This window comes from Lithobates pipiens, unplaced genomic scaffold, assembly GCF_037356315.1.
Source record: "Lithobates pipiens isolate NorthernLeopardFrog02 unplaced genomic scaffold, aLitPip1_a1.2 Scaffold_56, whole genome shotgun sequence".
Lineage (NCBI taxonomy): Eukaryota > Metazoa > Chordata > Amphibia > Anura > Ranidae > Lithobates > Lithobates pipiens.
In genome coordinates this window covers 1,646,519-1,661,755 of record NW_027507878.1, presented here as the reverse complement: position 1 = coordinate 1,661,755, position 15,237 = coordinate 1,646,519, and the positions used below count along the sequence as shown (strand labels likewise).

Below are 15,237 nucleotides of genomic sequence, written 5' to 3'. Positions count from 1 at the left end.
ATAAATGCATAATACATAGAAATAAATCAATACATATAAACAAATATATAATAAATAGAAATAAATAAATACATGGAAATAAATATATGATAGAAATAAATCAATAAATAGAAATAAATATATAGTGAAATAAAAAGCTTTTTGGAGCACAAATGTAGAAATATGCTCAAAAAATGAAACTTGGAACAAGAACCGTTTTCAGCATATATATATATATATATATATATATATATATACATCCTTCATGTGTGTTATCAGTTTTGTATGTAAAAAACAATTCTGAACAAAAAGATCTCATGGGGGTTTTTTTGCTCCTGTAAATAAATTTCCTGTCTGTCTGGAATGAAGAATGAGGCTTGTATAGAGGAGAGAAGGGAGAGGACCTGCTGTGATTACATGACGACATTAGAAAGAATAAATAAAAATAACCAGTTGGGCTGAAAAAAAACACAAGTCCATCTGGTTCAACCAATTGAAAAAAGAAATAGAATATTTTAAAACATATTTCTTTTTGTGATTTGAACATTTTGTCTTTGTCTTCTGAACCCTTTTATGTGAAAACCGTCCTGACCTGATATAAGGAAGTCGATTGACTAATAATTCTTTATTCTTTGAAAACGTAGATTTGTTTTCCCCCCCTTAGACATTCCTTCAGTCAGACTGATGACTATCTACCAAGAACCGGAAGTGGCGGATGAAGTAGAAATAATTAAGACGACTATAAGCCCGGGACCAGGTAACTAAAAACCAGGAAGCCCTCCATGTGTTGTGGCCTCACTGAGGGCCCATTCGTACCTGTCGTGGTGCGTTAATGCGCAGTATGACGTTTTTTAAGCGTTTGCCCGCTGAAGAATTAATTTTCTTTTTTTTTCAAAGATTTGTTAAAATTTGCATTGCTAGCTAAAACTTACTGCAAACTCCCCCCTCAACTTTACATATATTCTTAAAAGCAGAGACCCTGGAGAATAAAATGGAGGTAGTTGCACTGTGCCAACATTTATTTTAAGAATTGTGGCTGCCCCCTTTTTTTTATTTTTATTTTTTTTCATCGAGACACGAGGAAGTGGCGGCAGATAAAAGACTCAGTAAACCATCGAGTCTGCCCATTTTTATTTTATTTTTTGTAATTTATTAATTTTTTTTAGATTTTTTTTGGAAGTGGCGGCAGAAAAAAGACCATGTAAACCATCGAGTCTGCCCATTTTTTTTTTTTTATTCATTTTTATTAATTATTTATTATTTTTTTTTGTTTGTTTTTTTCTGTTTTATTTTATTTGTTTATTTTTTTATTTATTTATTTATTCATTTTTATTAATTATTTATTAATTTTTTTGTTTGTTTTTTTCTGTTTTATTTTATACGTTTATTTTTTTTTATTTTTTTTTTATTCATTTTTATTAATTATTTATTAATTTTTTTTGATTTTTTTTTTGTTTGTTTTTTTCTGTTTTATTTTATTTGTATATATTTGCTTTTTGTTAAAAGATGCCCACCTGCTGGTGTGAATAAGCTTCTAAATAAAGGTTCATATTTCCTGTGTGATGTCATCGTCATCCCGGAGACTCTACTTCCAAGGCGCCATTCAAACCTCAGCGTTTTGTAGCTTGAACCTCCAAAACGCAGTAGGAGGAAAAAAATAAATAAAAATGATTCCCTATGGAGTTGGGTCACATCCCGCCTTGTGTTGTGGCCTCACTGAGGGCCCATTCGTACCTGTTGTGGTGCATTAATGCGCAGTATGACGCATTTTAAGCGTTTGCCCGCTGAAGAATTAATTATTATTATTTATTTTTTTTAAAGATTTGTTAAAATTTGCATTTTTGCTTGCTAAAACTTACTGCAAACTCCCCCCTCAACTTTACATATATTCTTAAAACCAGAGACCCTGGAGAATAAAATGGAGGTAGTTACACTGTGCCAAAATTTATTTTAAGAATTGTGGCTGCCCCCTTTTTTTGATTTTTTTTTTCATCGAAACACGAGGAAGTCACAGCAGAAAAAAGACAGCGTGAACCATCGAGTCTGCCCTTTTTTTTTTTGTGATTTATTTATTTATTTTTAGATTTTTTTTTGTTTTGTTTTTTTCTGTTTTATTTTATTCGTTTATTTTTGCTTTTGTTAAAAAAATGCCCACCTGCTTTTACATATATTCTTAAAACCAGAGACCCTGAAGAATAAAATGGAGGTAGTTGCACTGTGCCAAAATTTATTTTAAGAATTGTGGCTGCCCCTTTTTTTGATTTTTTTTTTTTCATCGAAACACGAGGAAGTGACGGCAGAAAAAAGACCGAGTGAACCATCAAGTCTGCCCATTTTTATTTAATTTTTTGTAATTTATTAATTTTTTTTTAGATTTTTTTTGGAAGTGGCGGCAGAAAAAAGACCATGTAAACCATCGAGTCTGCCCATTTTTTTTTAATTTTTATTAATTATTTATTAATTTTTTTTTTGATTTTTTTTTTTGTTTTTGTTTTTTCTGTTTTATTTTATTTGTTTATTTTTGCTTTTGTTAAAAAATGCCCACCTGCTGGTGTGAATGAGCTTCTAAATAAAGGTTCATATTTCCAGTGTGATGTCATCTTCATCCCGGAGACTCTACTTCCAAGGCGCCATTCAAACCTCAGCGTTTTGTAGCTTGAACCTCCAAAACGTAGTAGGAGGATTTGTTTTTTCATCGAAACACGAGGAAGTGACGGCAGAAAAACGACAGAGTAAACCATCGAGTCTGCCCATTTTTTTTATTATTATATTTGTGATAATTTTTTCTTTTTTCTTTTTTTTCTGTTTTATTTTATTTGTTTATTTTTTGCTTTCGTTTTTTTTTTTTCCTACGCTGTAGGAGAAAATAAAAAACAATTATTCCCTATGGAGTCAGGTCACATCTCCACTACAAGTCGCCCGAAACCAAATGCCCGATGCTCAAAAAAGTTCGGGAGCTTTTTTTTTTTTTCGTAGTGCGAGTCGGGCATTTTGGTTGCGTTTTTAAATAGTTTTTTTTGTTCCATAGAAATGCATGGAAGCGCTTGATTCGAGCGTTTGAGCGTTTTTAGTGCGTTTCTGAATGTTTTTCTGCTCAAATGCAACATTTTTATGAAAATAAATATTAATTGTATCATTCATTAAATAGTAAAATAAATAAATAAAATCAATAATAAAATTAAATAAAATAGATTAAAAAAAAAACCCTAACCCCAGACTCTTAACCCTAATCTCAACCCTAATGTTAACCCCTAATCCTAATATTAACACCTAACCCTAATATTAAACCCTAACTCTAATATTCACCCCTAACCCCAATATTAACCCCTAACCCTAATCTTAACCCCTAGCCTAACAAAATAAATAAATAATACACAAATAAATAGTAATAAATAAATAAATAATACATAAATAAATATTAAATAAATAAATGAGCCCCAACCCTTAATCCTTATATTACCCTTAATTTTAACCCCTAACCCTAAGATTAACACCTAACCCTAACCAAATAAATAAATAAATAAATAATATGTTAACAAATAATAATACATAAATAAATGAATCCCAACCCTAATATTAAACCCTACCTCTAAATTTAACCCTTAACCCCAATATTAACCCCTAACCCTAACCTTAACCCCTAACCCAACAAAATAAATAAATAATACATGAATAAATAATAAAAAACAAATTTGAAGTTTGAAATCGGGAAATAATATACTGTACATTTTGTTTATATTGATTGTAATGGAAAAAGTAATTTAAATAAAGATTAAAAAAAAAAAAAAACCCTTATATTACCCCTAACAAAAGAAATAAATAATATGTAAATTAACCCTAACCCTAATGTTAAATCTTAACTCTAAATTTAACCCTTAACCCCAATATTAACTCCTAACCCTAACCTTAACCTCTAACCTAACAAAATAAATAATGAATACATAAATAAATAATAATAAATAAATTAGCCCCTAACCCCAACTCTTAACCCTTATATTACCCCTAATTTTAACCCCTGATCCTAACCCCTAACCCTAATATTAACAACTAGCCTTAATATTGAACCATAACCCTAACAAAATAAATAAATAATACGTAAACAAATAATAAAAAATAAATAAATTGACCTCTAAACCTAACCCCAACCCTAATATTACCCCTAATCCCAACACCTAACCCTAATATTAAACCCTAACTCTAAATTTAACCCTTCACCCCAATATTAAATCCTAACCCTAACCTTAACCCCTAACCTAACAAAATAAATAAATAATACATAAATAAATAGTAATACACAAATAAATTAACCCCTAGCCCCAGCTCTTAAACCTTATATTACCCCTAATTTTAACCCCTAATCCTAACACCTAACGTAACTCTAAATGTAACCCTTAACCCCTAACCCTAACCTTAACCTCTAACCTAACAAAATAAATAAATAATACATAAATAAATAATAATAAATATATTAACCCCAAATCTTAACCCTTACATTACCCCTAATTTTAACCCCTAATCCTAACCCCAATATTAACACCTAACCCTAATATTAAACCCTAACACTAAGTTTAACCCTTAACCCCAATATTAACCCCTAATCCTAGCCTCAACCCATAACCTAACAAAATAAATAAATAATACATAAATAAATAAATAGTAATAAACAAATAAATTAACCCCTAGCCCCAGCTCTTAAACCTTATATTACCCCTAATTTTAACCCCTAATCCTAACACCTAACTTAACTCTAAATTTAACCCTTAACCCCTAACCTTAACCTCTAACCTAACAAAATAAATAAATAATACATAAATAAATAGTAATAAACAAATAAATTAACCCCTAGCCCCAGCACTTAACCCTTATATTACCCCTAATCCTAACCCCAAACCCTAATATTAACACCTAGCCCTAATATTAAACCTAACAAAATAAATAAATAAATAATATGTAAACAAATAATAATAAATAAATAAATTGACCTCTAATCCTAACCCCAACACGACTATTACCCCTAATATTAACACCTTACCCTAATATTAAAACCCTAACTTTAAATGTAACCCTTAAACCCAATATTAACCCCTAACCCTAACCTTGACCCCTAACCTAACAAAATAAATAAATAAATAATAGGTAAATAAATAATAATAAATTGATGAACCCCTAGTATTAACCCTTGACCCCAATATGAACCTTAACCCCTAACCTAACAAAACAAGTAAATCCATAAATAGTAATAAATAAATAGATTGAGCCCTAACCTTGAAACCCAAATCCTTAACCCTTTTGTAAAAAAAAAAAAAAAGAGAATAAATAAATACATAATAAATAAAAACAGATGAAAAGGGTGAAAAACATAGTAACACCTGATGAAACAGACGATTAGTTCCCTCTATTGGCTAATTAAAAAAACAACAAAGCTCAAAAATGCTTTAAAAAGCACTCAAAAACATACATAGAAATGCTCAACAAAACGCTCAAAATGCGTCGCTCGGTGTAAATGCTGAGGAAGTAGGCGAAGTGTTATTTTGTCTCGTCTTTCTTTGTTTCTTCTGTGAGAAAAGATGAATTTGTTACATAGTAAGTGTAACATTTCACAGGGCGAAAAAAAAAAACTGCAACATTTTCACACCGGCCAGTTTTGGTTTGGTGGAGATCCAATTTTTCTTACACGGTATGTTAAATATACAATATACCTAAACTGCAATACATGAGAGGTCCAATCATAGAAAATGTCGCAGCCGTCACAAATTATTCCCCGAAAATGTGTCCGAGATATTTATTTCCAATGACAATAAGCTCCATCTAGTGGCCAAAATGCATAATTTTCCTGTTTGTGGTATTTCATGTAAAAAAATACCAGGTTAGGGCCACTAGATGGAGCTGATGGTCAGAGGGAATAAGCATATTAGACATATTATGGGGATCGTTGAGGACTGCTATGTAAATGCTGAAGCATTTGCAGGGTGGACTTTTAATAAATAGACCCCCATAGTGAACCGGCACCATTTACACATGTGAGAGTATACGGGGTGTACAGGAGACGGCAAGCAAGGACATCACTTTCAATGTATTATTATTTAATTATATCTCTTTATAGCGGATGTTGCGGCTGTCGCATTAATAACTCTACCGTTTGCGTCTGACAAAATTTTCCTTGAAATTGATGAAACACCGGATACCTGGATCAATCTGTTACACAGTCCGGACCTGGGTAGGAGAGAAATCTCTATTGTTTTATTCCTAATTTATGCCATTCACATTATTCTCTGCTCCAGAGGAGCTTACACTCTAATTTCCCCTCCCCCACAGTCACATCAGTCTCTGTACCAGAGGAGCTTACACTCTAATGTCCCCTCCCCCCACAGTCACATCAGTCTCTGTACAGAGGAGCTTACACTCTAATGTCCCCTCCCCCCACAGTCACATCAGTCTCTGTACAGAGGAGCTTACACTCTAATGTCCCCTCCCCCACAGTCACATCAGTCTCTGTACAGAGGAGCTTACACTCTAATGTCCCCTCCCCCACAGTCACATCATTCTCTGTACAGAGGAGCTTACACTCTAATGTCCCCTCCCCCCACAGTCACATCAGTCTCTGTACAGAGGAGCTTACATTCTAATGTCCCCTCCCCCACAGTCACATCAGTCTCTGTACAGAGGAGCTTACACTCTAATGTCCCCTCCCCCCACAGTCACATCAGCCTCTGTACAGAGGAGCTTACACTCTAATGTCCCCTCCCCCACAGTCACATCAGTATCTGTACAGAGGAGCTTACACTCTAATGTCCCCTCCCCCCACAGTCACATCAGCCTCTGTACAGAGGAGCTTACACTCTAATGTCCCCTCCCCCACAATCACATCAGTATCTGTACAGAGGAGCTTACACTCTAATGTCTCCTCCCCCACAGTCACATCAGCCTCTGTACAGAGGAGCTTACACTCTAATGTCCCCTCCCCCACAGTCACATCAGTATCTGTACAGAGGAGCTTACACTCTAATGTCCCCTCCCCCCACAGTCACATCAGTCTCTGTACAGAGGAGCTTACACTCTAATGTCCCCTCCCCCCCACAGTCACATCAGTCTCTGTACAGAGGAGCTTACACTCTAATGTCCCCTCCCCCCACAGTCACATCAGTCTCTGTACAGAGGAGCTTACACTCTAATGTCCCCTCCCCCCACAGTCACATCAGTCTCTGTACAGAGGAGCTTACACTCTAATGTCCCCTCCCCCCACAGTCACATCAGTCTCTGTACAGAGGAGCTTACATTCTAATGTCCCCTCCCCCACAGTCACATCAGTCTCTGTACAGAGGAGCTTACACTCTAATGTCCCCTCCCCCCACAGTCACATCAGTCTCTGTACAGAAGAGCTTACACTCTAATGCCCCCCCCCCACAGTCACATCAGTCTCTGTACAGAGGAGCTTACACTCTAATGTCCCCTCCCCCCCCACAGTCACATCAGTCTCTGTACAGAGCAGCTTACACTCTAATGTCCCCTCCCCCACAGTCACATCAGTCTCTGTACAGAGGAGCTTACACTCTAATGTCCCCTCCCCCCCACAGTCACATCAGTCTCTGTACAGAGGAGCTTACACTCTAATGTCCCCTCCCCCCACAGTCACATCAGTCTCTCTACAGAAGAGCTTACACTCTAATGCCCCCCCCACAGTCACATCAGTCTCTGTACAGAGGAGCTTACACTCTAATGTCCCCTCCCCCACAGTCACATCAGTCCCTGTACAGAGGAGCTTACACTCTAATGTCCCCTCCCCCCCACAGTCACATCAGTCTCTGTACAGAGGAGCTTACACTCTAATGTCCCCTCCCCCACAGTCACATCAGTCCCTGTACAGAGGAGCTTACACTCTAATGCCCCCCCCCCCCCCCCACAGTCACATCAGTCTCTGTACAGAGGAGCTTACACTCTAATGTCCCCTCCCCCCCACAGTCACATCAGTCTCTGTACAGAGGAGCTTACACTCTAATGTCCCCTCCCCCACAGTCACATCAGTCTCTGTACAGAGGAGCTTACACTCACTGCACACTGTATGGAATAATAAGGTGATATAAATGAATATAATGATTTTTCCCATCCCCCCTCAGAGATAACACTGAACGGGAAGCTCTCCCCCGATAGGCGCGTTTTCGCTCGGCTGGGATTGGTGAACAGGAAGAAGTCGCTGTCGATGGATATTTCAGCGCACAATATTACGGTGATCAGTGGACAGGACACTCAGACCGTCACCTGGACCTCGGCGCTGCAAGGAGTGCGGTGAGTGTCCGATGGATGTTCATTGGTCGAGCAGCACTCCGCCCCCCTGCGTCCAGCACTAGAGGATTATGGGACTGAAGGGCCATTATGATCAGCGGCTTTTAGTAGACACGCCCAATTCGCTTCGGTCCGAATACAAACTTGGATGAATTTCTGGTTATTTGGAGAATTGGATGTATCCGAATCTTCGAATTAAATAGTAACGAATTTTGTTGAAATTCCTTAAAATTCGTTTAGTTTATTCATTTTCTAATGACTTCCAATTTTTCAGAAAGATTACAAACCGGATCAGTCGAAAAATGGCGGGTCGGGAAGCCGGCCGCCCGCGGCCTTAGCAACTGACGAGTCATCATCTGTCAGCGGGCTTCCCCCTCTGACAGATAAACGTAAAGAAGAGAATGCCGGGAAATTGCCCGACAATAGAAAAATGTTAAAAGAAAAACAGCGTAGGATCCCCCCTCCCCCAGTCCATACCAGGTTCTTCGGGTCACGTGACATCAGAAGGTGGGCGGTGCCACCGGGTGACGAAGCCTGGTGGCCCCGCCCCTTTCCTATATAAGAACTGTCAAAGTGCAGAGCGGGCAGATGGTAGGAGGCCTCCCAGGAGGCAGAGCGTTTTTTTTTTTTTCCCCATACACATGGGGGGGGGGGGAGGGGGCCAGGATCTGGGGGCCCCCTTGTTAAAGCCACCCTCAGACCCCGACCACCACAGCCCAGGGTTGTCAGGAAGAGGCCCTTGTCCCCATCAACATGGGAACATGGTGCTTTGGGGTGGGGCGGGGCGGGGGCGCAGAGCCAATGTTGAGGGCATGTGGCCTGGTATGGTTCAGGAGGGGGGGGCCACTCGCTCGCCACCCCCTTTTCCTGACCTGCCAGGCTGAATGCTCGGATAAGAGTCTGGTATGGATTTGGGGGGGGGCCCACTTTTTTTTTTTTAAATGTTGGTGTGTTAAAAATCCATAAAAAAAATCCCCGAAGGGCCTGGTATGAACTGGGGGGAGGACCCTATGCCAAAATCGAATCTTTCTGAAAAGTTTGAATTAGACATGTGCAATTTGTTTAGTTCCAAATTATTTTTTTAACGGATTTTGACAAATTCGTTGATTCCGAATTTCCAAATTTTTCAATTTCCGAATTTCGAGTTTTTGGATTTCCGAATTTCCAATTTTTGGATTTCCAAATGTACGAATTTTTCAATTTCCGAATTTCGGATTTTCGAATTTTGGATTTCCAAATTTCGGATTTTTGGAATTCCGAATTTTCGGAAATTCGAAAATCAGAAAAAAAGAAAGAAAATTTGTTTAATTCTAAATAATAACTAACTATTAAATTATAGGTATTGAAATTCCCTTTCAAATTTGTCTGTTAGTGAATGTAACGAGTATGAATTTATCCGAAGTTACGAATTATCTGAAATAACACATGCCACATCTAACCAAATGGAATGTAACGATCTAATAATCATAATAATAAAACCTTTTTATTATTATTAATTATTTATCATTAATTATTTATTATTAATTTGTTCCGTTCCATTTGGTTAGATGCGGCATTTGTTATTTCAGATCATTTGTAACTTCGGATAAATTACCACTCGTTAATTTAATAGTTAGTTATTAATTAAACTGTTTTTCTTTCTTTTTTTCAGATTTTCTAATTTTTTAGACTTTCAAATCTTTGAATTCCCGAATTCTGAAAATCCGAAAATTCTGAGATTCAGAAATTTGGAAATCCGAGATTCGGAAAAACGAAAATTTGGAAATTCTGATATCCGAAAATCGAAAATTCGGAAAATCGAAAATTCGGAAATTAGAAATACGATAATTCGAAATTCGGAAATCTGGAAAATCGAAGATTCGTAAATCCGAAAAATCGAAATGTGAAAATTCCCCAAATTTCCGAAAAAATCAAACAAACGAATGAAACGAAAATGAACAAATTTTTTGGTAAGTGCACATGTCTAGTTTGAATTCATTAGAAAATTAATAAATTAAACAAAATTTAAGGAACACTAAACAAAACTAAATGAATTTCCGAACCCAAACTAAACGAATTCCATAACGAAATGAAATTAGTAGCAAACTATTCTCCGTTCTGCACATGTCTAGCTTTTAGGATGGTGGACTGGTAATGCATATTGTGTGCCGCTCGGGCTACAAGGGAACACAATTCGTTCAGTTTCCGAATTTGTTTTTATACGAAATTTGACAAATTAGTTAAGTCAGAAATAATCAAATTAACGGAAACCCGTTTAACAAATTTTTTCGAAAATCAGAACATCGAAAATTTGGAAATTCGAAGGTTCGGGAATTCGAAAAATCCGAAAATAAGAACGAAAATCTGAAAATTCTAAATAACGGAAATAAGCACAAAAATTCGAAAACTTGAAAATCTGAAAAATAACTAATAATAACTAGTACGAACTATTAAATTATAGGTATTGGAATTTAGTTTCAAATTTGGCTGTTAGTGAACGTCACGAGTCTAAACAAATTGAAGGTAACAAATTAATAAATGATAATAATAAAAAAAATTTTATTATTATTTATTATTATTAATTTCTTATGTTCCATTCGTTTAGATGCGGCATTCCTTGTTTCGGATAATTCATAACTTCGGATAAATTCGTATTCATTACATTCACTAACAGCCAAATTTGAAAAGAAATTCCAATAGCTATAATCTAATAGTTAGTAATAGTTATTTTTAGTTATTATTTCGGATTTTCGTTCTTTTTCGAATTTTCGGATTTTTATTAATGACCCCGGGGGGGGGGGGGGGGCACAGTCTATTGATCTGGAGTAAATTCCTGTCAATCTTTCCGCCTGTTCAGGTCTGTCAATAAAGAAGGGCGAAAATTAATTCTGACCCTGGAAGGCAGATTCCGCGCCATCGTTTTATTGAAGAAGAACCCCGACCGTTTGATGCTTCACATAGAGAATAAGAAGGCGGACTCAGAACTCCACTTGGGATTGGTCGGTACGGACTGAACCTTCCACAGCACCTAAATCTGAACCAGATCAGAGATCTTATTTTTATTTTTTCTCTTTTCCAGGTCAGATGATGGTAAAAGATAACATCCTGGTGGAAAGCGACGAGGTCACCATCCTCGGGGAAACCTATCCCGCCGAAAAGTAAGGACCAGAAATGTTTGGATGAAAGGACCACTGAACCCCAAAACAGCCCAACGGCACCCAACACTTTGTAGAAAAGGAAGAGATAGTCCGGGCCGCCTCACACCTCACCGGGGCACGACTGGTTAGCAGGTAAAAGCAGCCTCAGCTTGATTCATCCAAGCCGTGGCCCCAACATGTTTCGTCCTGCATGGAGGACCTCCATGATTAAGCCCGGGGCGAAACATGTTGGGGGAATGGCTTGGATGAATCAAGCCGAGGTTGCTTTTACCTGCTAACCACTCTGGCTTGGCAAGCTGTGCAGCAGCCGGACTATCGCTTCCTTTTTCTACAGCGTGCTTTGGGTCCTCCGCTCCAACCTGCACCCTCTCTAGTCATCAGGATCCAATTCATCAGACCTTGCTGGTCTAAACGGAGACCACTAACACTAACCATTTATACATTTATATCCACAACCAAAGCACACTGTAGAAAAGGAAGAGGTAGTCCGGGCCGCCGCACACCTCACCGGGGCACGATTGGTCAGCAGGTAAAAGCAGCCTCAGCTCGATTGTTCTAAGCCATGCCCCCAACGTGTTTCGTCCCACATAGAGGACCTCCCTATTTAAGCCTAGGGGGCACGGCTTGGGTGAATAGAGCTGAGGTTGCTTTTACCTGCTAACCAATCCGGCAGGGTGAGGTGTGCGGCGGCCGGACTATCGCTTTGTTTTTTTGAAAGCATGCTTTGGGTCTGGATGGACCTTTCTCCAGCTTGCACCTTCACTGATCAGTGGCATCCGATTCATCAGACCTTGTTAGCCTGAGTGGGGGCCACTAAGCATTTATCATGGACCATCCAACACTTTGTTTTATTCAAACAAGAGGTAAAGGTGCTGCTACCCCAAAATCCCATATGAATAGGAGAAGATCCAGGGACCGATTCCCGGACTCACCCGGTAGTTGCCGTTTGCTAGTTCAGTGAATAAGTGAGGGTCCGGCACCAAAGCATATTGAGTTTTTAAGGAATCATTTTATTTCTCCAACAAGACATAAAAAAAAAAGACTCAATTCCTTGTAGAGATTGATGCATTTCAGCCTCTGTTGGAGGCCTTAGTCATAAATTGATTTATGACTAAGGCTTCCAGTAGAAGCTGAAAAGCATCAATCTCTACAAGGAAGTGATTCCTTTTTATGTCTTGTTGGAGAAATAAAATTATTCCTTTTAAACTCAAGATGTTTTGGTGCCGGACTCTCACTTCTTCACTTGGTGTTATTACCTGGTGATCTTGCCAGTAGATCCTCTGCTTTTCTACTTCCTGAAACAAGGTGACAACGCTGTTCCTTCTGCAGTGGAATCGCACAGCGGCGTTGTCACCCTGTGGACCAGGTATGTAATTTTGGCCCTCATTCACACCTGAGCGTTTTTTGGTCCAAAGCTCAAAGCTCCAAAATGCTCTTCGACCAAATCCTGTGTACATTAGTTATTTTTGAAGCAGAATGAAAAATTCTGGGGGGGTGTGTTGAGGAGCTTCTACAAAAGTTCACATCACTCAGAGGTCTGTTTTAAAATGTTTATTGGTCAAGACCAGTGGTCTCCAAACCGGGGCCAGTGGGGGGGGGGGGGGGGGGGCTGGATGGTGACCCTTTGCTTGCCTTTATCCTCCCACTGACAGTGGCAATGGGGCACCGTTTCTCCCATTGACACCATATTCCCAACTTATTCCCAATGATATTCCCAACTTATTCCCAATGATATTCCCAATTTACTCCCAATGATAGTCCCAACTTATTCCCAATGATATTCCCAATTTATTCCCAATGATATTCCAACTTATTCCCAATGATAGTCCCAATTTATTCCCAATGATATTCCCAATTTATTCCCAATGATATTCCAACTTATTCCCAATGATAGTCCCAATTTATTCCCAATGATATTTCCAATTTATTCCCAATGATATTCCCAACTTATTCCCAATGATAGTCCCAATTTATTCCCAATGATATTCCCAACTTATTCCCAATGATAGTCCCAACTTATTCCCAATGATATTTCCAACTTATTCCCAATGATAGTCCCAACTTATTCCCAATGATAGTCCCAACTTATTCCCAATGATATTTCCAACTTATTCCCAATGACAGTCCCAATTTATTCCCAATGATATTCACAACTTATTCCCAATGATAGTCCCAATTTATTCCCAATGATATTCCCAATTTATTCCCAATGATAGTCCCAACTTATTCCCAATGATAGTCCCAACTTATTCCCAATGATATTTCCAACTTATTCCCAATGACAGTCCCAACTTATTCCCAATGATATTCACAACTTATTCCCAATGACAGTCCCAACTTATTCCCAATGACATTCCCAACTTATTCCCAATGACAGTCCCAACTTATTCCCAATGATAGTCCCAACTTATTCCCAATGATATTCCCAATTTATTCCCAATGACAGTCCCAACTTATTCCCAATGATATTCCCAACTTATTCCCAATGACAGTCCCAACTTATTCCCAATGATATTCCCAACTTATTCCCAATGACAGTCCCAACTTATTCCCAATGATAGTCCCAACTTATTCCCAATGATATTCCCAACTTATTCCCAATGATATTCCCAACTTATTCCCAATGATAGTCCCAACTTATTCCCAATGATATTCACAACTTATTCCCAATGATAGTCCCAACTTATTCCCAATGATATTCACAACTTATTCCCAATGATAGTCCCAACTTATTCCCAATGATATTCCCAACTTATTCCCAATGATAGTCCCAACTTATTCCCAACGATAGTCCCAACTTATTCCCAATGATATTCCCAACTTATTCCCAATGATAGTTCCAACTTATTCCCAACGATAGTCCCAACTTATTCCCAATGATACAAACAATAGGGGCACTGTTCCTCCACCTTATACCAAATGTGATTCCAGGAAAATTTCCACTCTTGCCAGCCACAGTCAGCCCCCCCCCCCCCCAAAGTCTGAAGGACAAAAACTGGCCCTTTGTTTAGAAAGGTTGGAGACCCCCGGTGAAGACCAGCCAATGCATTTCGGAAGGATAGCCCCCCCCTTCCTCAGGGTCAGGGCTGCAGCAGTAGATGTAGATATGTGAGCCCCCTCCCCCCAACGCCCCCGTGACCTCACAGGCAAAGCGAATACATTGGAGAATTTTTCACGAGCCTCATTTTAGGTCTCCTCATGATTCTAATCATATCTACTGCTCCGAAGGCCAGGTGTGCCAGCAGGGGACCCCCAGAAGAGGGCGCACCAGACTTCTGAAGACTATCACCTTAAAGAAATTGGTTGATTTCAGTTTTTAAGTCTAATTTAAAATCCTCCTCTTCTAGATTTCCAACTTGCAACTTCTCTTCCTACGGCGTGAAGCAACCAGGATCGTGCACAAAGGTGTCCCTGAAATCCTTCAACGCATTCGCAGGGATCAGCCACGTGGTCCCGGGGATCTTCGATTTTCCACCTGACTCCTAAAATGTAAAAAAAAAAAAAATATATATATTTCTGGACCATTTTCTGCATTAAGAATTTATCTTATTGGCTGTCTTCTGTGTTTATCTCCAATTAATAAGACTTTTAACGCAATAAATACCTGAAATTTACACTAAATGATGTTAGAAATTAACTTTGTTATTGGATTTCTATAGACATAAGATAATTATTTCTCGCTGATTTTATAACTGTAGGTTAAGCCCAGTGCTGGGACAAGGCCCAGAGCGAACACCCCTCCCCCCCCCCCAAGATGTATGAGCATTATGTGTTAGCAAACCCCCCCCCCTCCAAAAACAAAATGGGCACTAATCTGTATGCTTACCCTATAATCAGAAAT

At 38.4% G+C, this 15,237-nt stretch overlaps 1 protein-coding gene across 2 annotated transcripts in view; it reads left to right on the top strand.

Moving 5' to 3' along the window:
• The window catches only part of LOC143958020 (inter-alpha-trypsin inhibitor heavy chain H3-like), a 47,254-nt gene extending 32,237 nt beyond the window's left edge, over positions 1–15,017 (top strand). For both annotated transcript variants that reach the window (XM_077467465.1, XM_077467463.1), the window contains 6 exons: positions 644–736; positions 6,083–6,196; positions 8,094–8,262; positions 11,096–11,241; positions 11,318–11,396; positions 14,744–15,017. In XM_077467465.1, the coding sequence (XP_077323591.1) occupies positions 644–736; positions 6,083–6,196; positions 8,094–8,262; positions 11,096–11,241; positions 11,318–11,396; positions 14,744–14,882 (740 nt within the window). In that variant the 3' untranslated portion in view covers positions 14,883–15,017. The remainder of the gene's footprint in view (positions 1–643; positions 737–6,082; positions 6,197–8,093; positions 8,263–11,095; positions 11,242–11,317; positions 11,397–14,743) is intronic.
• The last annotated feature ends 220 nt before the right edge of the window (positions 15,018–15,237 follow it).